Consider the following 26,240-nt stretch of genomic DNA (forward strand, 5'->3'; position numbering starts at 1 on the left):
GTATATCGAACAAACAGCTTCAAATGGAGCACCTCGCCACCATTGGAACATTTAAATTGCATCAGATGTGGAAAAAAAAATCCGAATTGTTGCTCCCAGATTGCCTACTCGATGACAGAAGACGCCATTTACATTTTTGCCACCTCCATGCCTACCCTGTTTTGAATCCCGCAGTAACTATGATAAACTAAACTATATGGTACATATCTTCAATATTATGACAAATTCGTGTTTGAAAATCATGATTTAAGAAAGCTTGGCGTTGGTTTAAGTGGACTCGTACTTTTTCACCTATATATATATATATATATATATATATATATATATATATATATATATATATATATATATATATATATATATATATATATATATATATATATATATATATATATATATATATATATATATATACACACACAGGGTGTTCCAAATTTAGAACCACAAATGATACCATGACACCCTTTGGTTGATATGATACAGAAACTCATAAAGTTTTGTGCACACCAACAATACACTTCAGTGTGAGCTTTGTTTGTCACACACAGGACATCAAGGTGGTACACGAGTTCTTGCCATGTTCGGCTCAGCATGTTTGCGTTTTTCTTTGCGGAGGATAGAGTGACTTCAACAATTTACATGAACATGTTGGAAGGATTCGCCTTCGCACAGATTGAAGACCTGCAACCCGACATCATTTTTCAACAGGACGGCACTCCTGCTCATAGGGCCTTAGTCGTTTGAACCGTCCGGAATGAAAAATTTCCAGGTCGTTGGATTGGCCGAGATGGACCAACCGCCTGGCCCCCACGATCACCAGACATAACCTATCTTGATTTTTTTTCTGCCGGTGTTTGTCAAAGATGTTGTCTAGAACACCAAGTTGGCAAACCTGTAGGATCTTCTTTCTCAGATAACAGCTGCGTGCACACTGGTGGACGCAAACATGCTGGGTCGAACATAGCAAGAACTCGTGTACCACCTTGATGTCCTGCGTGCGACAAACTGAGCTCACATTGAAGTGTATTGATGGTGTGCACAAAACTTTATGAGTTTCTGTGTCATATAAACCAAAGGGTATCATTGTATCCTTTTGTGGTTCTAAATATATTAACAACCAAAGTTGTCTGGGTCTTTTTTGGAACATCAGTACATACCTGTATTTATCCTGTAGGTTTTCGGGAACACCAGAACATAAAGATTTTTACATATTGCACTGCAGTTTGCGATCACGAACACAGTTGGTTGTGCAGACAGAAAGTCAACGAACCACAAGGGCCATCAACCACCTGCGAAGACTATCTTATGAAAACGTCCCTGCATTAATAGGATCTCCAGTTTCTTGTTGATCTTATAGTATCTGCTTGATATTATATTTGAACCCCATGATACTGAGACCTTTTGGAAAGTGAAAAACTTTTGAGGAACACATTTTGGGTTTGAATGTTTTTGACAATAATACTTATCAGTAGCAATGTGGTAGCTCAGGTATTTGCGAGTGAACAAAGAGAGGAGAAAATATAAGAGCGGAGACAAAGGAGAAGAGATGGTAGAAATATTGCAGGAGGAGCAGGAGACTTGTACGTGTACTTATTTCATTCAAGCGTGTTGTTGCTATAGGCTTCAGCTAGGCCTTCCAAAGAATGCACTAAACCGGAAATACTACAAATGAGCCCTACTGTGAAAATAGACACGTCAAAAAATACATGATGCCATTGTAGCTTTCGCCAAAGGAGCTTGAGATGGAACATGGCTGGAAGAAGAAAGGAGAGTGAAGCTCCAGTAAGGCTTCCAGTGAGACCCATGAGAAGGGCAAAGTGGGGGAGGTAAGCAGCCATGAGCAGTGTGAGGAGCACCAAGACCGATCGAAGTACTGTGGCCCAATGTCGAAGTTTACCGCCTGGAGAATAGCAGCTTGGAAATAGCGTCGAAGAGCGATCTTGGAAGAAGGATGTCTCAAACACTTCGATTGCTGCGAAGAAGGGCAAAGGATATGAGAAGAGCGCCTTGGCCACCAGAAACATGTTGACCACGGCTCGAAACGTGGGTGGCAGGTTGTCCGTGATCACTTCTTTAGTGTTCTCAGCCCATGTCAAAAACGCCAGCAGCGCAAAAATGCCTTTGCAGAAACACGCGGCGATGTGAGTCCACTTCAGCATTGGATAGAACTGTCGCTTTTCACTCATATGGCCTTCCAAGGAAGGCAGGAATATCTGTGATGTATAACTGAAAACTATGACTCCTACTGAGACAGGAAAGGTCTTTACATCGATGTAGAACTTCATCTTGTCCCAGGCCCAGTCCCGTGCGCGGCTGAGACAGTAGGCCATTACAAGGAATGTGATAACAAAATGTGAGAGAGAGCAAAGCATACTGAAGCGTGAGACTGTTTTGAGGTTGCGTAGGAAGGCACTGGGCAGGAGGGAGAGACCGGCAATGATGCACCAGGAATGTTGGGTTACTCCTAGGTTGGGGAAGCTATTTTCCATGAGGTTCCCACTCACAACCACGTAGAGGACACACGTCATTATGAGCTCGATCTGCTGTGCCACGTTTACAATAATGCCACCAAGACGTGGGAAGCGTGGAGAGCAGCACGCATTTGCGATGTCCACATACGAATCTCGTACCCGGATCTCTTGACCATCTTCATCTTCCTCATACAGGCATTCCACGAGGATCTTTCCCGTGTAGCAGCAAACAGCGGCAGCGAAGATTATGAGGAACAGACCAAGGTAGCCACCATGCAGAACTGCATAGGGAAGTCCCAGCACAAACATGCCCTGATAAGACAAAAGGTTATAGAGGAGGGATGCAAAAGGGTGGTGTCCCATATAATGCACCTGGATGAACCAAGAGGCACAATTATCATGAAATTATAAACATCGGTGAGCAAAGAGCACAATTATCATTAAAATTAAAAACTTCTACAGATGACATGAAAATAATATGATGTCCATCCTCACATAAGGTCCTCTTGGGGGTGTTCCAACCCAAATAACCGAGAAGATTTTTAGTAGTACTTTTACTCTCCGCAATTTACTTGCTGGTCCCATTGGCAGGCAGCATGCCATAGAGACAGGATCAAACTAAACACACTTGATGACAGTTTAATGGAAAAAAACTAAACACAATATACACCAAAACTAGAACGGCACTCAGTGGAGCGCATACTTTCATCAGGCTGAACAGTTTACGTTTTGTATCTCATTGATAGGCCGGAACTGCATCCGTATCTCAACCAATATCGAATCGGCTTGTTCTTGTCGCCTTACCAACACATCCACCTCGTTTTGATCATCATAATCTGTCCACAACTCTTTGAGTTATCATAGGTACTGCATATATTTTTTGGCCCCATCTCTCAGTGTGAAGAATCAGTTTAAAATTCTCGCATCCGCATCTGGATCTTCAACAAAATAGAATCAATTTGGCCTTGTCGCACACCCAACCTGTCCACCAATTTTCATCCGAATCCGAATATCCTGATATCCTGCTATTTTTGAGATATCCTGCTCACAGACAAACAAACAGAAAAACAAAGGTGAAAACAATATCTGTCCACCTTCAGTTGTAGAGGTAATAAATATGATGACAATAATTCTAATTTTTGTAACTCTATGGGGCCAGCAGATGTCTAACAGGGGAAGGTGATATAAAAAGAAGGGGAAATCAACAAGTAAAAAAGACATAAAATGTCATAGCCCCCATTGTTTTTATTTTGCTGTACGGAGTCAAAGGGCGAGCCCCTATTTATGTATAACCAAAAGGGCCGCCAGTCAACCAGTCAGGCATCTTTGATCAGATCGCAAAATAAAGTGAGGTGCATGTGTATGCCATCATGTACTTTGCTTGTGTCAAGTTTGAACAAAATCAGACCATGCATGTCTGATAAATGGTTGGGGACACATTTAAGTAACAAAATGGCCACCAGTCGGCCATCTTGGATCTGATCTCAGAAAAAAAAAAATGACGTGCATATGTAAGTCGTCATTTATTATCTGTGTGCCAAACTTGAACAACATCGGTAAATGCATTTCCAATAAATGGTTGAGGACGTGTTGAGCATCGGGTTTTTTTACAACAAAAACAGCCGCTGGTCGGCCATCTTGGATCTGATCTAAAAAAAAAAATGACGTGCTTAGATAACAGCTGCATGCACACTGGTGGACCATGATTCATGCACACTGGTAAGCCATCATTCATTATTTGTCTGCTAAGTTTGAACAAGATCGGTAAATGCATGTCCGAGAAATGTTAGAGGATGCTTTCGACACCGTTTTTTGTTTTTTTACAACTAAAATGGTTGCCAGTCGCCATCTTTGATCGCATCTCGAAATGTAATGACGTGCAGATGTATACCATCATGTGTTGTCTTTGTGCCAACTACGAATAAAATCTGTCCATACATGACCGAGATATGGTTACGCGTGCACGCACGTGCACAAAAATCGAGACCATATCCAGAAGCCCCCGTTTAGGACTAAGTCCAACGAGGGCTCATAAAGAAAAACAGGAAAAGTGTGGAGGTGAATAGTGAGGACGGAGCCAATATCGAAGATAGAAGGGGGTATTGTACTGTCTCCCTTGGTGTGTATGTGCACGTTCGACAGGCAGCCTGCATGCCCAGGCACATCTCTGCCTTAAAACACTCTCAGTCTGGCTCCACTGTTAGTGGAGCCTCAGCTTCAAACAGTCACGCTGTTTGAAAGGATAGCAGTCTCACAGTCACGCTGTTTGAAAGGATAGCAGTCTCACAGTTAGGCACAACCCTCTTGCAGTTTGGCTGCTCGAAAGTATAGCAGTCTCGCAGTCAGGCTGTTTGAAAGGATAGCAGTCTCGCAGTCAGGCTGTTTGAAAGGATATCAGTCTTGCAGTCAGGATGTTTGAAAGGATATCAGTCTTGCAGTCAGGATGTTTGAAAGGATATCAGTCTTGCAGTCAGGATGTTCAAAAGGACAGCAGTCTCGCAGTCATGCTGTAAGAAAGGATAGCAGTCTCACAGTCAGGGTGTTCAAAAGGACAGCAGTCTCGCAGTCATGCTATTAGAAAGGATAGCAGTCTTGCAGTCATGCTATTAGAAAGGATAGCAGTCTCACAGTCAGGATGTTCGAAAGGATAGCAGTCTCACAGTAAGGATGTTCGAAAGGATAGCAGTCTCGCAGTCAGGATGTTTGAAATGATAGCAGTCTCGCAGCCAGGATGTTTGAAAGGACAGCAGTCTCGCAGTCAGGATGTTCGAAAGGATAGCAGTCTCACAGTCAGGATGTTCGAAAGGATAGCAGTCTCACAGTCAGGATTATCGAAATGATAGCAGTCTCGCAGTCAGGATGTTTGAAAGGATAGCAGTCTCGCAGTCAGGATTATTGAAATGATAGCAGTCTCGCAGTCAGGATGTTTGAAAGGATAGCAGTCTCGCAGCCAGGATGTTTGAAAGGACAGCAATCTCGCAGCCAGGATGTTTGAAAGGACAGCAGTCTCGCAGCCAGGATGTTTGAAAGGACAGCAGTCTCGCAGTCAGGATGTTTGAAAGGACAGCAGTCTCGCAGTCAGGATGTTCGAAAGGATAGCAGTCTCACAGTCAGGATTATCGAAATGATAGCAGTCTCGCAGTCAGGATGTTTGAAAGGATAGCAGTCTCGCAGTCAGGATTATTGAAATGATAGCAGTCTCGCAGTCAGGATGTTTGAAATGATAGCAGTCTCGCAGCCAGGATGTTTGAAAGGACAGCAGTCTCGCAGCCAGGATGTTTGAAAGGACAGCAGTCTCGCAGTCAGGATGCTTGAAAGGATAGCAGTCTCGCAGTCAGGATTATCGAAATGATAGCAGTCTCGCAGTCAGGATGTTTGAAATGATAGCAGTCTCGCAGTCAGGATGTTTGAAAGGACAGCAGTCTCGCAGTCAGGATGTTTGAAAGGACAGCAGTCTCGCAGTCAGGATGTTTGAAAGGATAGCAGTCTCGCAGTCAGGATGTTTGAAAGGACAGCAGTCTCGCAGTCAGGATGTTTGAAAGGACAGCAGTCTCGCAGTCAGGATGTTTGAAATGATAGCAGTCTCGCAGTCAGGATGTTTGAAAGGACAGCAGTCTCGCAGTCAGGATGTTTGAAAGGACAGCAGTCTCGCAGTCAGGATGTTTGAAATGATAGCAGTCTCGCAGTCAGGATGTTTGAAAGGACAGCAGTCTCGCAGTCAGGATGCTTGAAAGGATAGCAGTCTCGCAGTCAGGATGCTTGAAAGGATAGCAGTCTCGCAGCCAGGATGTTTGAAATGATAGCAGTCTCGCAGCCAGGATGTTTGAAATGATAGCAGTCTCGCAGTCAGGATGTTTGAAAGGACAGCAGTCTCGCAGTCAGGATGTTTGAAAGGACAGCAGTCTCGCAGTCAGGATGTTTGAAATGATAGCAGTCTCGCAGCCAGGATGTTTGAAATGATAGCAGTCTCGCAGTCAGGATGTTTGAAAGGACAGCAGTCTCGCAGTCAGGATGTTTGAAAGGACAGCAGTCTCGCAGTCAGGATGTTTGAAAGGACAGCAGTCTCGCAGCCAGGATGTTTGAAATGATAGCAGTCTCGCAGTCAGGATGTTTGAAAGGATAGCAGTCTCACAGTCAGGATGCTTGAAAGGATAGCAGTCTCACAGCCAGGATGTTTGAAAGGATAGCAGTCTCACAGCCAGGATGTTTGAAATGATAGCAGTCTCGCAGTCAGGATGTTTGAAAGGATAGCAGTCTCACAGCCAGGATGTTTGAAATGATAGCAGTCTCACAGTCAGGATGTTTGAAAGGATAGCAGTCTCGCAGTCAGGATGTTTGAAATGATAGCAGTCTCGCAGCCAGGATGTTTGAAAGGATAGCAGTCTCGCAGTCAGGATGCTTGAAAGGATAGCAGTCTCGCAGTCAGGATGTTCGAAATGATAGCAGTCTCACATTCATCTTATTGCGGCCTCTGTTCTCTCTTTCCCTTCGAACACTCGCCCCTCTCCTGTTACCCTTTCTATACATGCACCATCCCCTCTTCTCTCTCTGCACTTGGACACCTTTTATTGCCCTCTCCCCCACCCTTGCAGTTGTTCCTCACTTATCCCACCCTCCAGAGTATGTTCTTTCTCACTCTTCCCTCCAGGCTGCAAGCAGGCAGTGCACCACCACCTCATGTCATCCCCATCCTTATCTATGATCTTTATTACCCAATTAACCCTGACTAACCCAAACCCCTGACTTTCTGATTTCACTGTTTCCTCCCTTTCTCTGTACAGAGAAAGAGAGGAGATGTTAGATTGACTGACTAATGCACTCAATTGTAAATGATGAATTATATTGGTGAAGAAATATGACACATTCATCACTCACGCGGGTGAATGAATAAACAATGAGTATAGACCGAATGATGTGAAACAAAGTGGTAATGGGCGAGGTAAAATCAAACATTTAAGAGCTTTGGTGGTGGTAACATTTGAAGGTGCCATAGAGAGGGTTCAGCGTTGAGTGGCTGGATGGATCCCCATCTGAGCTAGTCTGGGCTATGAGGTTTGAAGGAGACAGGACTTTCTCATATTAGAAAGGAGGTGGTTACTTGGTGATATGCTCGAGATGTTTAAGATAATGAAAGGTGTGGACAAGATAGATGTGCTGGAGTTGCTCAGCAGAAAGGACACTCTTAGGACCACGGGTCATCACCTGAGAGTAAAGAAGATAAAAGGTCGGACAGCATTAAGGCAGGGGTCGATTTTTTATTCAGAGAGTGGTTAATGCATGAAATGGTCTCCCTGGAGAGGTAGTGACAGTAGAAGGGTGGATAGGTTTGAATTGGAATTAGATATGTACCTGGGTGTACTGGAGATAGAGGGGCAAGGGGATCATGGCAGGACTTGTAGCTAGCTTGTGTGTGGATGGGTGATGATGGGCCAAATGGCCTCCTCCTGCACTGAAGTTCCTTCTGTGTATCCTTGTGTGTGTATGAATAAGACTACGGTTGGTAGCTTTCCATTCTGAATGAAAAAGGGTCAGACATGAGGCTTCACCTTTCGTATGCAGCACACGGATGTGGGTGGCATCATTTGTTGGGGGGGGGGGTGCAGCAGTGCCGTTGATGCAGTGCCCCCTGGAGGTGGGAGCATGGTTTTGTAATTTGGCCATGGCGCCGGCGATAACTCACCTATTCTTCGCGAAGGACACCGTGGGATCTTTAACGTCCACCAAGTAATCCTGCTGGACAGGACACCTAGTTTAATGTCCATATGAGGGTCTACGTACCCATTGGTGAATTACCTTGCCTTGTGAAACACCAGGGTGGCAGTTTATAGCTGGGCCGAGATTGGCATCCAGGTTGGACAGCACAGAAGTGAGTTTGCATACCTCGAGGCTATCCTGGCAGCTCTTGACATAAGGTGGTAGTTCAGGTATAAGTGGCGTGATTGACGGAAACCATTCTACTCCCATTCTCAGCCTGGTATGGGTGCTGTTATCCTTCAATGTGGCTGGTTTATGGTCTTTATGGATAATAGACTTGTTGATCTTCCACATACCTGGCTTCCAGTCTTTGCCCTCCTCTTGCCAGATCTGAACATGAATTAAAGGCCCATGGGCTTCTGGGATGTCAATGGTCTCTTCTGTAAGAGAGGTGCTTGTTTCCTTTACATGCCAGACATCCTTATTCCTTAATATGCAGCACATGGCTGCAAGGTTGCATCAGGTTTCGCTGGGGGCACGGCTGTACCACCCATGCAGTGCACCTGTAGGTTAGAGCAGGAATCTGGCAATTTGGCCTCCATGCGCCGATGATAACTTGCCTATTCTTCGCGAACCACAGCTCGCCTATTTCCGTATTTATGAAATGCATGCTCTGACTTATAGGATTCGATGATATCGTCGTCCTGCTGGTAGTATCATTATTTCTCGTTGCATACCTGGAACCTGGGGGTGCAGCTAAACCTCTGCTGCGTGTAGTATATCTGACTGCTTTGGTATCATCCATGGACATGCAGAGGGCTGGTAGGATAGATGAGAGGTTTGTGCACTTGCCTCTGAGTTGTCTAGCCTGGGTTTGAATCTCTGCCCTACTATAAACTGTCATCCTGGTGTTTCGCAGGCAGAGCGAGGCATCATCACTAGACAATAAAGAGCCCTCAGTGGCTTTTTGCAAAAAAAAAGAGTTATCGCCAGCTTTGACTGATTTGAAATTACAAATTCCAGCTTTGACTGGTGTCTGGGAAGGTAATGGCAAACCACCTTGGTGGAGAGACAGCTTCAGCAGTACTGACACTCTGTCCAGAGTATGGTACTTTGATGATGCTGATGATGATGATGATGAGACATGCAGATGGTTTGGATTTTGACTTGGGAATTTGACAAAAGCAAGCCCACAACACAGAGCACTTGATATGGTACTTCTTGAAAGGTACCATATCAGATTTTTCAGGTCAATAAACAAATTCTCACAGGTGGGACCTCCCTTCTGAAGAATGGAGTGCTCCACAATGTGATCCCTCCTGTCATTATCGATACCAGCTATGCAAATTACATTCTGCTTCTGTTTCTGATGTACCATACTCTGTTACAGAGCATTGGTGCTGCCGATGTAGTTTCTTGACAAGGGTCATACTGGGTGTTTTGCCATTGCCTTCTCAGCAGTAGTCATGGAAGGAATTTGTAATTTGTTCATGGTACCGGCGATAGCTTGCATACTCTTCCCAAAGGACACCGTGGGATCGAGAACATCCACACGCACATTGATGAATCACCCTACCTGTGAAACACCTGGATGACAGTTTATAGCCGGGTGAAGACTCAAACCCAGCCAAGATAGCTTAGAGGCGTACCTCTCGGCTATCTTGCCAGCCCCACAAATGAAATAGGAGTTCAAAATGAAAAATGAGGGTAGAAATAAAAAATGTCATTAAAAGTGATGTAATGGAGGAAAAAGGATTCACTTCTTGGTGAACTCGTTTAACGCAAATGGCCTGCCAGGCAGATCGATCAAATATACCTGTAATGGACTCTATACCCTCAAACATGGAAGGTTAAGTCTGTTTGGAACTCATGGTTTGTGATGGGGGAAATTTTTTATCTTTATCATGATCACGCATTTATAAAAAAAATTTTTAAAATGAAAAAGCATTATTAATGAAAATTATTATTCACCTGCATTATGTGCATATTAATACTCATCAATGCTGTTTATTCAGGCTGCCTATTTCATCTACAGCAAATCAGAATAATGACCTCAAAGTCAGGCAAATTTATTTGGGATTATGATCACGATAGATGAATGTATGATAGTAATTCCTTCCCAGATTATCTTGATTCGCTGTCCCATTCATTTAGTACAGGTTGAATGATTGGGGGGTTTGGGTGGGGGCTTCTGAGAGATCACAGCATCACATGCTGATCCCGACGTTCGGTCACGCTCTATTAGCAGTGGTCGAGCATACATACAGCAGTGAATCTCTCTAATAACCTGGCGGACCATTGTATCAGTTAAGGGGCCATGCCTAATGTGGTGAATACATGATCGTGGACGAGTACGGGCACATTATAGTGAATATGGGGCCATGGATGAATACGGGCCGGTTGTAGTGATTACCATGAATGAATACGGGTCAGTTGTCGTGATTGCCATGAATGAATATGGACCAGTTGTAGTGATTACCATGATTGAATACAGGCCGGTTGTAGTGATTATGACACGGTGGAGGAATAAGGGACCATTCCAGCTGTTGGGGCCCATGGACGAATACGTAGCGTTAGAGCGATCCGTTATCGGGATGAAGGAGCGGTAAACGAATACGAACCTGTCATCGAAATTTCTGATCCGTGAACAATACGGACCCATTCTCGCAATATCAGGACTGATTTTTTTTATATAAAACAGCTATTCTGTGGGTTCGATTGTCGTATTGAGCACGAGAGTTTGAAGGAAACGAATTGACCACACGAGCCGCATTCGCGCAACCACCACTACGCAGATTATTGGTGAACTGGAGAGTAAAATGCCCATCGAATAAATTTTAAAATAAAACTCTAACCTCATTAGACGTGCTTTACCGACTTTGAATATAAAGTTGGTTTGTACAAGTAATAAAAACTTATAACTATGCGAATGTGAAATGTTTTATGATTTATTGTAACATCAGTTTCAAAGGCCCTGCATGGATAGGGATAGACAAACAGACAGGTGGATAGACAGATGTACGATTAAAACACTGCAGATTACATTTGTATTCTTCCAACATCGGTGTGCAACAGATAAACCGATAAGTACATACAGAGTGGCCCAAAAGTCCGGATCCCTAGAGTTAATATTGCATAAAGTAAAAAAAATATATATATGCCAGGGCTAAAATAATGCTTTCTGATAGTAAAGATAATTTATTTATTAATTGATTACCATGCGAGATTACCACTGATATAATAAATTACCGTAAATGTTCGAATTGTTGGACATTAACTTGCAGGCACTTTTCGATTCTACGTACACATGATGTTTGGACATTTCTTAGCGAGCTCCGCTCTCTCATCTTTTCTTAATTTTGTTGTCAGCATTCATCTAGAAAGCAATTTTACTGTATATATATATATATATATATATATATATATATATATATATATATATATATATATATATATATATATATATAAAAATAACATATAAGATGGAAATTAATTATTGTCTGGCTCCTGACTCCTGGGCCACCTTGTATATGTGTCGATTCCTGATTGACAAATGCAAGGGGTGATCAGTAATCCCTCGGTTTGTCTATTAAAAGGGAATGAAACATCAGTCAAGCTGATTTTTCGACTACACATTGTGACAGCAATTTAAACCAAATTCTTTGACTTGATGGTTTTACGAAAATTTCAACCTTTTATTATTCTGTCTTATTGTTATTGTTATCCGCTTTGTCTGAGCAACCCAGATTTATTATTCTGTCTTAACATTAGGCTGCAGACCTATTGACCCAATTCTTCTTAATTATCGAGAAGAAATAGATGTGATTGATATATAGAAAATGTGTTAACAAAAAATACCTGCATATGTAAATATACCTACAATTTCCTTAAAAATATACATTTCGGTATTATATATTGAAGTACATATTATAATATTAACCAAACGGTTTTAATGAATTGAATGTTTTCATTAAACCAAACTGCTATAATCAGCCAAACGTTTTCTCCCGATTGTCGGACCACTGCCTTTTGTACATTTGTTATCCGGCTCATATGTTGTTTTTATACCGCACAATGGCAAATATACCTATGACAATTCTCTTTAAAAATATACACTCCAGTATTATATGTGTATGTATATATAATAAAAAATTTTTTTTTAATTATATATATATATATATATATATATATATATATATATATATATATATATACACACAGTATATGTTCCTTTAGCTTCATCATACATTCCTTCCTGAGTGCGAATCATCGCACCGCCAAATGAATGGTGGAAAAACGGACATCCATGACTTGGTCATCAGCAAATAGCAAAGCTTCAGTACATTAATGCTTCGCTCAAAAAAACCATGAAAGTCGAGCTTGATAATATACAAATTGTACATGATGTATTGTTATCGTATGTTTTTATACCGATTGCTAGATCGCTGTGTTTTCTGTACGTTTGACATCCGGCTCCTATTTTTTTTCTTCGTCTATAACCACACAATGGCGATTCCTCAATTGATTTGTGTCAATTGCGATTAACGTTTTTCGATATACTATTATCGTACAATTTCAATTAACATTTATGATATTGCCATCTCTTGATATCCATATTTTAATATGCCATCGCTACCTAAATGATTACATTTACGTGTACAATATATAATATATATATATATATATATATATATATATATATATATATATATATATTCGAGCAAATTCTGCACCAAAATGAATGATTAACAAATTATATTGAGAATGGTGTTAATTAATAATAATGAAGTGAAATGCTTCCTTTCCGAAGCGCAATTCAGTCTCGCTATCTGTTGTTCCTTTCGCTATAATCAAAGGCACACGAGTATGTCACTATGACGTCGCAATCATCTCATGCATTTCATTAAAAAAGGAGAATCACCGTAAAAACGTTTCTGTCCTTTTCGCACATCTTTCTATTGTCAGTACTGTATTAAAAAGTAAAATAGGAGGTAGCTTTACCACCAAGAATTAAAGAATCTAAACATAATGTTACTCTCCTATCTCGATTATGTAGTGTGTGACATGTGCAGTGTGCGCCGACTGCCCATTCCTGTTAATATCACTCTTGTATATCATGTAACCCCTTTTTTCCTCTTCCTAATATCAGCCTCAAACAACCTATATATGCTAATGTCACTTCTCAACTGTCCACGTTACTAAGACCTGGAGAGACTGCACATCCTCATGGTCTTTTCACCAAATCCATCTTTGTCCCATTATTTACTGCTGTCCTCATAATCCCTTGTGTCCAACTACACATCTCTCTTTATAAAGTGTCGCTCCCTCTTATCGAATCCTTCCACCCAACCCCTCCTTCTAACCCTCCACCCATTACCCCTCCCCCTTCACCCCGCCTCTTCATTCTCCCCCTCAGTCCCTTTTCTCATCACCAACACAGACCTGAATGGCGTTTGTTATGTTCCAGCCGGCGTCCCACGCTGTGATTTGCTGTTGTGCCTCGCTGCCATTTCCCGTTGCCCCAGGGACCCCTGTTGGCCCTTTGCCGTCCTGCTGGTACCCCACAGTCCCGTCGATCCCATCTCCAGGCTCTCCGGGGCTCTCAGCATCGCTGCTTCCCAGCTCTGAGAGCGCCAAACCGCTTCTGTGTTCCCGGTCCAGGTCATCACACCGTGCGAAGCTGATGGACTCTTCCCCCGCTGTGGCCTGCACCCCGACCCTGGCCAACAAGCCACTGATCTTGGCCGTAGACTTGGACGTGGCTTCAGAGACCTGGTTGCGCAGGAGAGCCTGCATGGTGGTGGTGGTTGTGGCGGTGGTGGCTTATCGGTGAGAGAGGCGGCACGCTTTCTGTCCTCTCTCCCTCTCATCCCCCCCTCCCTCAGCCGAATGAGCTTTCTCCTCCCTCCCAACCCCCCTTCCATCCCCACCTTGCACACAACCTTTCTCGAGCACCTAATCTCCCCCACTCTCTCCCACGCGCCTGATCGCACCCGAGCACCCACCTTATTCACAGTCATCCACCCTCTGTCTCTCTGTCTTTATCTTTGTCTGTGTTTATTTCAAATTGGGCTTGGACGTGACATAGAGACTTAACATGAAGACATGAGGTGAGTTGTTATATCGATTTAGTTTTCTACATTCAACTCTTTCATTGCATTCTATTATAAAGTGTGTGTGTGTGTGTGTGTGTGTGTGTGTGTGTGTGTGTGTGTGTGTGTGTGTGTGTGTGTGTGTGTGTGTGTGTGTGTGTGTGTGTGTGTGTGTGTGTGTGTGTGTGAGAGAGACAAATCAAATGGCTTTAAAAAAGCTATATGGAAAAGATACATGAGTCCAATTACAAGATATTCTATATATATATATATATATATATATATATATATATATATATATATATATATATATATATATATATATATATATATATATATATATGTATATGTATATATATATATGTATATGTATATATATATATATATATATATATATATATATATATATATATATATATATATACATGTATAAAAAAAATGTTGGCATATACTGGACTGTTACATATGTTACAAGCAGGGGTACCTGGCATTGCCGAGTCTATATTTTGTGTGGGCTAAAAACATTTCCCTATACCCACAAAGGAATGGTGTTGTGGATAATTCAATATTACCTTTCACATCGCGACAAAGGCTTATAGGCACTATAGAGGGATTTTAAAATGGTCCGTCATGGTCACCTGTCCATCTCACAATCCCGTGAAATTTACGGAAAACCTGTAGAATTGCAACAGTCAAGTGACCAAAAGACCCGAAACCAAGAGATCGTAAAATAAACATTGCACATAGAGAAATGTACTCTACATGTCTGTGAATCTCGAAATGTACTTTTAGCCCAGGGTGGTCACAAAGTCCCATTACGCACCCCCCCCTCCCCCACCAATCATCATCTCCCCTGGTACGTTTCATATATATATATATATATATATATATATATATATATATATATATATATATATATATATATATATATATATATATATATATATATATATATATATATATATATACACACACATAAATGTTCATGTTTAATGTTAATGTTACTGTTTTGTTTTTATGACTAGTCATTGTTTAGATTTATACCCTATTCATTATATTAATTTATCAGGTTATGTGGAGGAGGTAATGGGACTTTGTAAACACCCTGTAGATTATTGGCTAAGGGGCATTGTAAAAGTGTCACCTTAGAAGTGGAATTGGATGTTCTTCATCGAATGGATGCTGGTGAATGTGCCGTTGATGTTTCTGGGTTAATTTTGCCCCCGATCTATAAATATGCAGCTGTTCAGGAAGAAGAAGATATACCGCCAACTTTGACTGCTTCCGGAAAGGGTTTATTTGTATTTAAATGTCTGGGAATTGTTTTGTATTTATTTATACGTATGTGTACTTGAATATATAACTGTCATTAATCAAAATTAATCAAAAAGGCTTTCGGCACTATGGAGCGATTAAAAAAATTTATTGATTTTTTTTTCTAATTTTATTTCTTATATTTTTATTTTTTATTATTTATTTATTTGTTTTTTCGTCCCCCCAAAAATCGTCGTTTTTTTCCATTTTTTGGGGGGTCTAAAACACTCTCTAGCACTCACTGATGAGCCCCTGAAAGTTTGACAAATATCCGTTTAGCCATCTCTGAGTAAAATGGTGACACACACACACAGACACAGACACACAGCTCTCTTATCGTATAGATAAGTAATATATCCAGGATATATACAAGTGGGGTGCAACGGTATGAGTCCGAGAGGGAATTATTAATTGAGATGTGATCAAATAAATCATTGTAATATGAATCCAAAAGAACTTTCAAGGGATTTCCATGAAATCTTCAGGATATAACACTTATTATAATAGGGGAAATCAAATCTGTCTTTACCTATAATCAATAATTAATTAATCAGTGTGACCCCATTTTGGCTTGAGAATGGCTCAACTCCATTGTGGGTTGATTTAATTATTTTATGGATTATATTTGAGTCAATCCTTTTCAAACGGTGTTGAAATGCACTCCAGAGCATAATCAGACTGCTCACAAAAATTTTATCTTTCTCTCAAATATATTCATTAAGACAAAGTGTCTGTCAATAATAACATGCATTCTGTGAAGACAAAGTGTCAGTCAATACTAACTACAATAAATTTATGAATATGGTGCATATCTTCAATATTATGACAAATTTGTGTTTGAAATCATGATTTGAGAAAGCTTGGCATTGATTTAATTGGACTCATACTTTTGCACCCCACTGTGCACACACACACACACACACACACACACACACACACACACATATATATATATATATATATATATATATATATATATATATATATATATATATATATATATATATATATATATATAGTTGCGGATTCGCGCCCGCCGGCGTGCGAACGGCCACGTAACTCGAATCGCGGCACGTCGCCCACCGGACGGACAATCCCGTCGTGACCCTCTCGGACTAACGCCGGGAACTAGTCACGGGTGGGCCTTTCGGCCTCACCACGATCGTGCCAATCGGCCCCCGCGTGGGATAGGGTTGCTCGCCAAATTCGACCTACCTAAGTACCCACACGGAGGGTAGACCGGGCGACCGCACCTCGCCGCAGGTCGACTTCGGACACGGGCCACTTTAAGCGACCCGTTCCGTACTATCGGGATAACCGAGCGGTGTTATCGTCAACCTGGACGGTTCGATTAATTATCGGGCGTTTTAGCCCACGACCAACCCTTTACGTGAAGTAAGATGGAGATTCAATAAAGGAAAAGACGAAGCGAAACGGGAAAACAGTTCAACATAAAGCACATTTATTTTGCGATGAACGGAAAGCACACATATACAATTACACCAAAAGCAAATGTAAAAGAAGAAGAAACACACAATAATACACAAAAAGCAAATGTAAAAGTGAGACACAATGCAGAGCTAACCGACTACCGAGCACACGGCAACACTTATACAGTTTTACTTCACAGATGGCGCCGACAACACATATACCCAAAGCAAAAGAAAAGGACCACCCTCAAGGATGAGGGGGGTAGGCGGGCCTGGGGCCGAGACCGCGTCGGGCCCACCCGTCTGGTGATGAGCCGCAAAATGGCGCTGGCGCCCGACTCTGCGGGCCTCGCTGGGACTGCCTGGTATGGGGTGGGAACGGGGCCCCCTTCTCGCACTATCTCAGCGCGGGGGGAAACAGGAGGGGGTTGTTGATGCTCGGGGGGGGGGGTGGATATCTCCCTGTCTCGGGTCCCGCGACGAGCGTCTCCACCACGACCTTGGTCGCGTTGCTGGCCTCTCCCTCCGCAGCTCCCCGACTCCGACACGAGCACCCCCTCGACCGCCTTCGCCGCCGCCACCTCTCCACAGCTCCGTCCAACCGCCCTCTCCGTCTCCTCTCTTGACTCGTCCCAACTCTTCACTCTCTCCCCTCCGAACTCTTCACTCTCTCAACTCTTCAATGGCTCCGAACTCTTAACTCTCTCCCCTCCATACTGTTAACTGTTTGGCGAGCATGGCCCCTTATATGCCCCGTGGCCTCGCTCCTTCACCTTCGACCCTTTACCTCCGACCCTTCACCTCTAACTGGCTCCCCATTGGACCGAGGAAAAGTGGGCGTGAATGCTTTTTGATCCATGAATTTGCATATAGCGATATTACTCCAACGCACCTGGAGGCGGGGCCAAATCGCCCCACGCTCGCCGATAGGACGGAACAGAAGTGGGCGTGTCGTTTTTGATCCGTTTTCTTCGGAAAGGCCGGCGCTTTTGCACCCCTGCTCGGTGCGCGCCCTGCACGAGTCCAGTATCGGTGCCCACAAGCGGCGTGGGAATGACGGTGATGCGATGGTTGCGAGGGCGAGTTGTGACGGTAAAGGTCGTGGCTGTTGTTGTGAAGCGGCGTTGCGGTTGGTGGTTGTTGTGTGATGGCTGTTGAGACGTGGTTGGTGGTGGTAGTAATGGCGGCTGGTCCAAAATAAAGATAGTAAAAGAAAAACGGCTATCTAGAGGGGTCGCAGCCCGCATGAATGACATTTATTCCCTCTAAACAACGGGTTTGGGCCTAACTACACATATACTTACAGAGATATCTCACCGAAGGGACCTGAATGGTAGTTTGCGAATTTCGTCAACCACAACACTACCCCTCCCCTTTTTACAGACTCGTCCCGAGTCGTCAAATTTTCGTGTGCCATCATGTGTAGTTTTCCCCTAGTACATTTTACCTACGGATCCCTGAGTGCGACATTCATGGTATTCGTGTCCCCAAAATAAATAACCTGAGGGCTGAGTAACTACCTAAACAAACTCACTCACACGGACGACTTAAATAAAATTGCCGGCGCTAAGACATACATGCCGGGGGCGCACTCATATTTACAGTACATCTTAACCTTAACTTACAAATTTTACACTAAACCATGGCCCAGGATCAATGAACTCTGCAAAAAGAAAGCAGTTAGCAGGGAGCCAGGCTGCTCGCATGCAGTCTCTGACTCAAATAATGCAGGTGACAGGGAACGTGGCGGGCTGCTCACACGTAGTCCAAGGCCTTCCCTTTTGAACTGAACGCAGTGAACCACAACGGTGCATGGGCTGCACAAACGTAGTCTCCGTGCCAGCTCAAGTGGCACACGCAATGAGCACAACGGATGGGTGGATGGATGGATGAATGGATGGACGCAAAACAAGGTGCACGGGCCGCCACTGCAGGCCCGTGTTGTAGCTGCCAACAGGGCAGTTCTTGCAGCTTGCAAACTGTTGCTTTTACGATGATCCCGGCGTGCATGGAAATGAACAGGGGGGGGGGGGGCAAAGCAAAAATTGAACGGGGCTGGTGAACAGGGGCAGTGGGCATGGCAAAGGCAGCAGGCAAACACAGCCCGCAGAAGAAGGCCGCTGCAGGCAAACACAGCCGGCAGACGAACTGGCCGGCACAGGCCTTGCAGAAAACAGCTGCAGACGATCCAGCCGGCACAGGCCTTGCAGCACAGCAGCTGCAGACGATCCAGCCGGCACAGGCCTTGCAGCAAAACAACAGCTGCCGATGAAGTGGGCCGGCCTTTGCCTTGCAGCAACGCAGCCAGCAGATGAAGCTGGCCAGCCTTCGCCGTTCAGTGGAGGTTGGTGGAAGGAGTGCGGTGGTGCTGGCCACTCGGAAGGCGGGCTCGGACCTACCCTACGGTCTCCCTCCCAACCTATCGCCTTTGCCTGTCACTGTCCATACCCACTCCCTTAATTTGTCCAAACCCCAATTTAGCCCCAACTTATTTTTTTATTTTTACTTCCCCACTATAAATCGTCCCCTAACCCCCTTTATCGTCCTTGTTCGGCTAACCTATCCTGTCACCTAGCCTACTCCCAACCCCTACGTTCCCTTCCCGGAGGGGAATAAGGGAGAGCTAACGTCCTGTGCCGAGGCCCAATTAAAGCCTCAGGATGGCCTCCCCAGACTTCAGCGATCTATAACCAAAGTGGGTCCAGCGGCCCACAACGAGAGCGAGGGGATGGATGGTGCGGAGGGGTACACTTCCTAATCTACCCTAACCATTTAACTGTTAAACTACCCCGGGGCTTTCAACAAGCGCCTCTCGCTTAAACTATTGGTTCTAACAACCCAGATTCCCGTCGCCTGTGTTGGTGTCCTCACAATTTCGGGCCTCGCCCCCCAATTTTCTCTCCGTGCCCTCACACGGTCTCATGGCTGGGACACGTGGCTCCCTTTGGCAGGCACGACCCTCTGCCGATTCTCCGACGATGGCACCCCCGGGCACTACACTGCCTCCGAGCCTACCAGCTCCCTAACACCGGGGAGTGCCCCCATGGCACCTCCCCTGAGACGCACACGTGGCAGGCTGGCTTCCCGGGCCCCTTTCCGAGGGTCACCCGTGCCCACAACACTGCCCACGCGGCTAATGGCGCCCCGGGCCCCCGCACCAAGCAGGCGCACCCGTGCCCACTACGCTATCCCGGCCCCCCATGGGCCCTTGGCCTACTACGGCCGACTAGCCTGGTGCCCGTGTACCCACTCAGCGATACTCACCTTTCGCCACCACGCTCCCAGCCTGTCAACAGGGCTCCTGCACCCCTCCAAACGGGTTTCGAGCCTACTTCCCCACCAACAACAAAACGACTTCCATTTTTCAATTTGACTAACCCAGCTAACTCACTCTACACTGACCCCGGGGTCCCTTGGGCGGGAGTCACTCCTCCCCCCAATCACTCATCGCACCATGCATTCCCCATTCGCTCCACCCACACAGACCTGCTGGCCTCACTCACTCACCAAGCACATGCTTCCACTTCACTCACCAACTCTTCAACACACTCACCGCTGAACTCCGCCATCCTTCTAACTGCATCCCCTAACTAACTCGTGCTCCCACGTCGTCCCTTACACTAAAGCACGTTCCTTTTAACACTACGTAGCTAAGCTACGTCCCCGCTACACATTCACAAGTCTGTCACTGTCTCCAAATGTCCCAAAAATCAATTTCCCAACCTAAATCTGGCTACAATCCCTCTAACTAATCCATTCCACGGGCCCCATGAGGACTTACCCCTGCCCCATGGAGCCGGTCTAGCTAAGCTAACCCTTCCCCCTAACTAGTTTCCATCCTGTGCCCTGGCCAAGGGGGTCTTCCACCCCTTGCCCAGGAATCCTGTACACCCGAAAGTGAGGCTTGTTTTCTTTTTCTTTTTCTTTTTTTTCACATGCGCAGCACCAGCGCGGCAACTCACAGCTCGCGCACTTTGCACCTGCCTGTGACGTCATGCAGCTGCACGTGTACCTCGTCCCTCCTTGGACGGTACCATCCGGCAGGGATACCCCTCCTGCTGGATTCCAACCCCACGTGCAGCCATGGCGTCACCGTGCGCATAAAAAAAAAACACAAGCCCCACGTCTCGAGGGGTTCCCCACGCGAACACATGTGCTTTGCCCGTTGGAGCTTAACACACACACGATCGCGCGGAGAACCCGTCCGGTCCAAATCCGTAATCCTGCCTAAACTTTGTCTGTCCGCGGGATCGGCAAATCCACCGCGTGCGTTTCCGGACCGGGACTTCACTCTCGCAAGCGAGCACGTGGGGGCCTCGTGTGTTGCACAGCACGGACCTCGTGCTCACTGCTGGGTGAACCCGGCACGGTCCCCGAAACAACTACAGCCGCTACTCGGCTTCCTTTCCTCACATGTCGCCGTCGTCGCCATTCGACCCACGCACACCTGCGTGTTACGACGCTCACACTCCATTCCATTACATTCACCCCGGGAGACACGGCTGCATGTTCACACATGCCCACCGACATCTCCCTTTCATACCGCTCTCTCACACACACGGTCTCCCTTGCACTCGGCCGTTCACTCACGCATGCCATTACCCTTGCACACGTGGCTCCCCTCACTCGCGGCCTTCCACTCACTCGTGCCATTTCCCTCACACAAACCACACCACTCACACATGCGGGGGCACTCACCCGCGGTGCCTCATCCACACACCGTGCCTCACTCACACACGCGGGGGCACTCACCCGCGGTGCCTCACTCATACACCGTTCCTCACTCACACACGCGGGGGCACTCATCCGCGGTGCCTCACTCATACACCGTGCCTCACTCACACATGCGGGGGCACTCAACCGCGGTGCCTCACTCATACTGGCCGTTTCACTCACACACACGGCCTCTTCCACTTGCGGTGCCTCTTTTACACACGGCGTGCTGGGAAGCACGTACTCCAGCACAATCGCCACCACACCACTCACACACGGGGTCGCTTCCACACACGGGGACGCACTCACACCTTGCACCACACACACAGGGACAACCACACTGGGGATTCGTGTCCCCACAAGGGTCTCCGGGGCCTCTATACCCCCCAAGCTCTCCGTGCACCCGTTCGCAGCACTTCTCCCCTCGACCTCGCAAAGCACGACCGAACCCACCTGGTCGTGACTCGCCTCAAGGGGGCATACTCCCTCCCCTCGTTCCTGGAGGAGGTCATTCAGCTGCTCGCACCGGGTCTCCACCCAGTCCGCGAGCTCACCCCCATTATCCACCACTACCTCTGTGTGTGTGTGTGTGTGTGCGTCACTAACCTTGTCCAATTCACCCTCTATCTCCCGTGTCTCTATACATTTTATTCTTTCTGTCGTCTCCTCTTGTCTATTGGTCTCTGCTTCTTTCTGGCGTCTTTCCCTTATCTTTATGTAGGTCAACCTTGCTTTCTCCTTAAGTCGCTCCCGTCCTTCCCTGTTTTTCACTCCTTTTTCTTTCACGATCTCCGCGTACCTCATCCTTGCTTTCCGTCTTAATTGTTCTTTTCTCTCCCTCCCAATTACTTTCACCTCGTCTCTTGTCTCCCGTGTCTCTATACATTTTCTCTCCTTGTTCCTTATTTCTGTCTCTTCCTGGTTCCTTTTTCCTTCCCATCTGAGTCGTTCTTTCTCTCTGAGCCCCATTAGCTGTTCGTTCTCCCTCCGGAGCTCCTCGATCTCCGTTGACTCCAATCTCGCTCTCCGTTTTAGTTGTTCAATTTCACACTCATATAGTTGTTGTTTTCTCTCCCACTGTTCCTCCTGCTCTTTGTTTTCCAATCTCATTGTTTCTTTCAATTGGCTCATTTCCTTCCTGTGTTTCATTCGCTGTTCTCTCACTACTCTTCCTCGTTTCCTCTCCTGTCCTTCCTTCTCCAGTTTCATGGTTTTCTTCATTTGGTTAATCTCCTTTTTGTGTTTCATTTGCTGCTGTCTAATTACTCTTCCTCGTTTCCTCTCCTGTCTTTCCTTATCCAGTTTCATGGTTTTCTTCATTTGGTTCATCTCCATTTTGTGTTTCATTCGCTGTTCTTTGTCTATCTCCTCGTACTCCAGCCTCAGCTTTTCTTTCAATTGGTCAACCTCAGATTCATGTTCTTTTTGTTTTCTATTCCATTGTTCCTCTCGTTCTTCCCTCTCCAATCTCCTTGTGTCCTTCAATCTCCTGATTTCTCCTTCCTGCTTCATTCCTTGCTCCTTCAACTTCTCCTCGTATTCAAACCTATTTTTTTCATTTTGTCGTTCAGTTTCAAATTCATACTCTTTCAGTTTTTTATTCCACTGTCTCTCTTGTTCCTCGTTCTGCAATCTCATCGTTTCCTTCAATTGACGGATTTCTTTCTCCTGTCTCATTCCTTGTTCTTTGTATTTCCTATTCCACTGTCTTCCTTGTTCCTCATTCTGCAATCTCGTTATTTCTTTCAGTTGGCTTACTTCCTTCTCCTGTCTTATTTGTTCTTCCTTCATTACTCTTTTTTGCATCTCATTCTGCAATCTCGTGGTTTCCTTCAGTTGGCTGATTTCCTTCTCCTGTCTCATTCCTTGTTCTTTCAGTACTCTTTCTTGTTCCTCATTCTGCAATCTCGTTATTTCTTTCAGTTGGCTGACTTCCTTTTCCTGTCTGATTCGTTCTTCCATCATTACTCTTTCTTGCATCTCATTCTTTAATCTGGCCTTCGCTTCCAGCTGTTCGATCTGTACTGTGTGGTTTCTTAACGTTTCATTTTCTGTTGTCGTTCTTTCTTCTCTCACCATCCTCAACTCGTTTTGTAGTTCCCTCTCTTTGTTTTGGTGTTTCTGTAACTCAGAAGCTTTCTTTTCCAATTCCTTTCTCATCTCCGCACACTCCGACTTTGCTTTGGCTTCTAATTGTTCAATCTGCTCAGTGTGGTTCCTTAACGTTTCATTCTCTGTTGTCTTCCTTTCCTCTTTTAACATCCTCAGTTCGTCTTGTAATCCTCTTTCTTTGTTTTCGTGTTTCAGTATCTCAGAAGTTTTTGTTTGTAATTCCTTTCTCAATTTGCATGCTTCTTCACTCATTTCATCTCTTCTTTCCACCGCTTCCCTCCTCAATTCGTCCCTTTTTTTACTGTATTCATTTAGTTTTTTCTGCCATTCCTTTCCCATTCTTATCTCCCCTTCCAGGATTTCTCTTTTAAACTGGCTTGCCCTTACCTCTCGCTTCAGTAGTTCCAATTCCCCATCTTGTTCGCGTTTTTCCTTTTCGAGCTTTGTTTTCCTTTCTCCTTCCTCCCTCAATTCTCCCTGCAGTTCTTCGAACTGTTCTGACTTTTCCAGCAATTCCTCCGCCCTTTCCTCGAGCTGTCTCTCTCCTCTTTTTATCTTCCATTCTAGGCTTTCTCTTTCCTGATTGCCTGTTCTTATCTCTTCCTTCAATTGTTCCAACTCCCCATCGTGTTCACATTTTTTCTCTTCCAACTGTATTTCCCTCACTCTCTCCTCCAGTTCTTTGAACCGCCTTGCTTGCTCCAATAATTTTTCCATTAATTGTTTTACTTCCAAGTCGTGCTCCTTTTGTTTCTTTTCGAGCTCGGTTTTCCATTCTTCCTCCCATTGTTTCCTTTCCTGGGAGATACCAATCTGCTGTTCCTCTATTCTTTTGTTCAGTTTGCTCTTCGCATATTCCAACTGACGGGTATAAAACACTACCAAATTCTTTTTCCCACGTAATTTGTCGACTCTATTGGCCAAGTCATGTTTTTGCCACCGAATTCGTTCCAGTAAATCGTCCAATCGCTGTGTCCCCCCCCCCCCCCCCGTACACGTAATTTTTCTGAAGCGCGTCTGCGTGCCGTTGTGACTCGTCCACTCCACGTTGCACCTCCTCGATATATTCTTCATAACGCTTCACCTTTTCCAAGACATCCCCCAATTGTGCCTGAAGCCTGCCAATGCTCGCATAGTCATCCTGCCACGCCTGCCATGGCACATGCCGTGACCACGTGCCTTGAACCGGTGACTGGGAGCTCACGCCTCGTGCTGTGCCATTAATATCAGCCCGCTCCGTGCTGCCATTGCGCGACTCCGTTTGCCGACAAAGTTCATGCTCAAGCTGCTCCCACTGACCACAGTTAGTGGTGGGGTTATAATTATAAAAAGAACCGACCTGGGCCATGGATCCTACATGACGACACATACCTAATACCCCCGGCTCCCGCTCGCCTTGAGACGCCATCTTATTTCTCGTAAAGGGTTAATTTGAATCGCTCGTAATTTGGAGGGAATCGGGGGTCGCTCCTCTCACCCCTGGACCGATTCCCGTGAATTTAGCTGGAGACAGGAGAGCCCGTTTTCCCGTTCTCCGATACCAGTGCCGCGAGGAGGGCGATGAGTTTATATCGCACGACCTGACACCAGTGTTGCGGATTCGCGCCCGCCGGCGTGCGAACGGCCACGTAACTCGAATCGCGGCACATCGCCCACCGGACGGACAATCCCGTCGTGACCCTCTCGGACTAACGCCGGGAACTAGTCACGGGTGGGCCTTTCGGACTCACCATGATCGTGCCAATCGGCCCCCCGCGTGGGATAGGGTTGCTCGCCAAATTCGACCTACCTAAGTACCCACACGGAGGGTAGACCGGGCGACCGCACCTCGCCGCAGGTCGACTTCGGACACGGGCCACTTTAAGCGACCCGTTCCGTACTATCGGGATAACCGAGCGGTGTTATCGTCAACCTGGACGGTTCGATTAATTATCGGGCGTTTTAGCCCACGACCAACCCTTTACGTGAAGTAAGATGGAGATTCAATAAAGGAAAAGACGAAGCGAAACGGGAAAACAGTTCAACATAAAGCACATTTATTTCGCGATCAACGGAAAGCACACATATACAATTACGCCAAAAGCAAATGTAAAAGAAGAAGAAACACACAATAATACACAAAAAGCAAATGTAAAAGTGAGACACAATGCAGAGCTAACCGACTACCGAGCACACGGCAACATTTATACAGTTTTACTTCACAGACGGCGCCGACAACACATATACCCAAAGCAAAAGAAAAGGACCACCCTCAAGGATGAGGGGGGTAGGCGGGCCTGGGGCCGAGACCGCGTCGGGCCCACCCGTCTGGTGATGAGCCGCAAAATGGCGCTGGCGCCCCGACTCCGCGGGCCTCGCTGGAACTGCCTGGTATGGGGTGGGAACGGGGCCCCCTTCTCGCACTATCTCAGCGC

General features: G+C 45.4%; 1 protein-coding gene and 1 long non-coding RNA gene across 2 annotated transcripts in view; one reads left to right on the forward strand and one right to left on the reverse strand.

The window, feature by feature from the left end:
• Positions 1-385: 385 nt before the first annotated feature.
• Positions 386-14,019, reverse strand: LOC147009570 (vesicular inhibitory amino acid transporter-like). The gene is made up of 2 exons (XM_085862363.1): positions 13,608-14,019; positions 386-2,783 (listed from the first exon to the last, which is right to left on the reverse strand). The coding sequence occupies exons 1-2, from the start codon at positions 13,959-13,961 to the stop codon at positions 1,596-1,598; spliced, it is 1,542 nt and encodes a 513-aa protein (XP_085718489.1). The 5' UTR covers positions 13,962-14,019; the 3' UTR covers positions 386-1,595.
• An 18-nt stretch (positions 14,020-14,037) lies between these two features.
• Positions 14,038-26,240, forward strand: part of LOC147009571 (uncharacterized) — a 120,386-nt gene continuing 108,183 nt past the window's right edge. The window contains exon 1 of the long non-coding RNA XR_015052927.1: positions 14,038-14,275. This is a non-coding gene — a long non-coding RNA (uncharacterized LOC147009571). The remainder of the gene's footprint in view (positions 14,276-26,240) is intronic.

Source organism: Eptatretus burgeri, chromosome 17 (assembly GCF_056783735.1).
Source record: "Eptatretus burgeri isolate ZD-2024b chromosome 17, Ebu_testis_v1, whole genome shotgun sequence".
NCBI classification, from domain to species: Eukaryota; Metazoa; Chordata; class Myxini; order Myxiniformes; family Myxinidae; genus Eptatretus; species Eptatretus burgeri.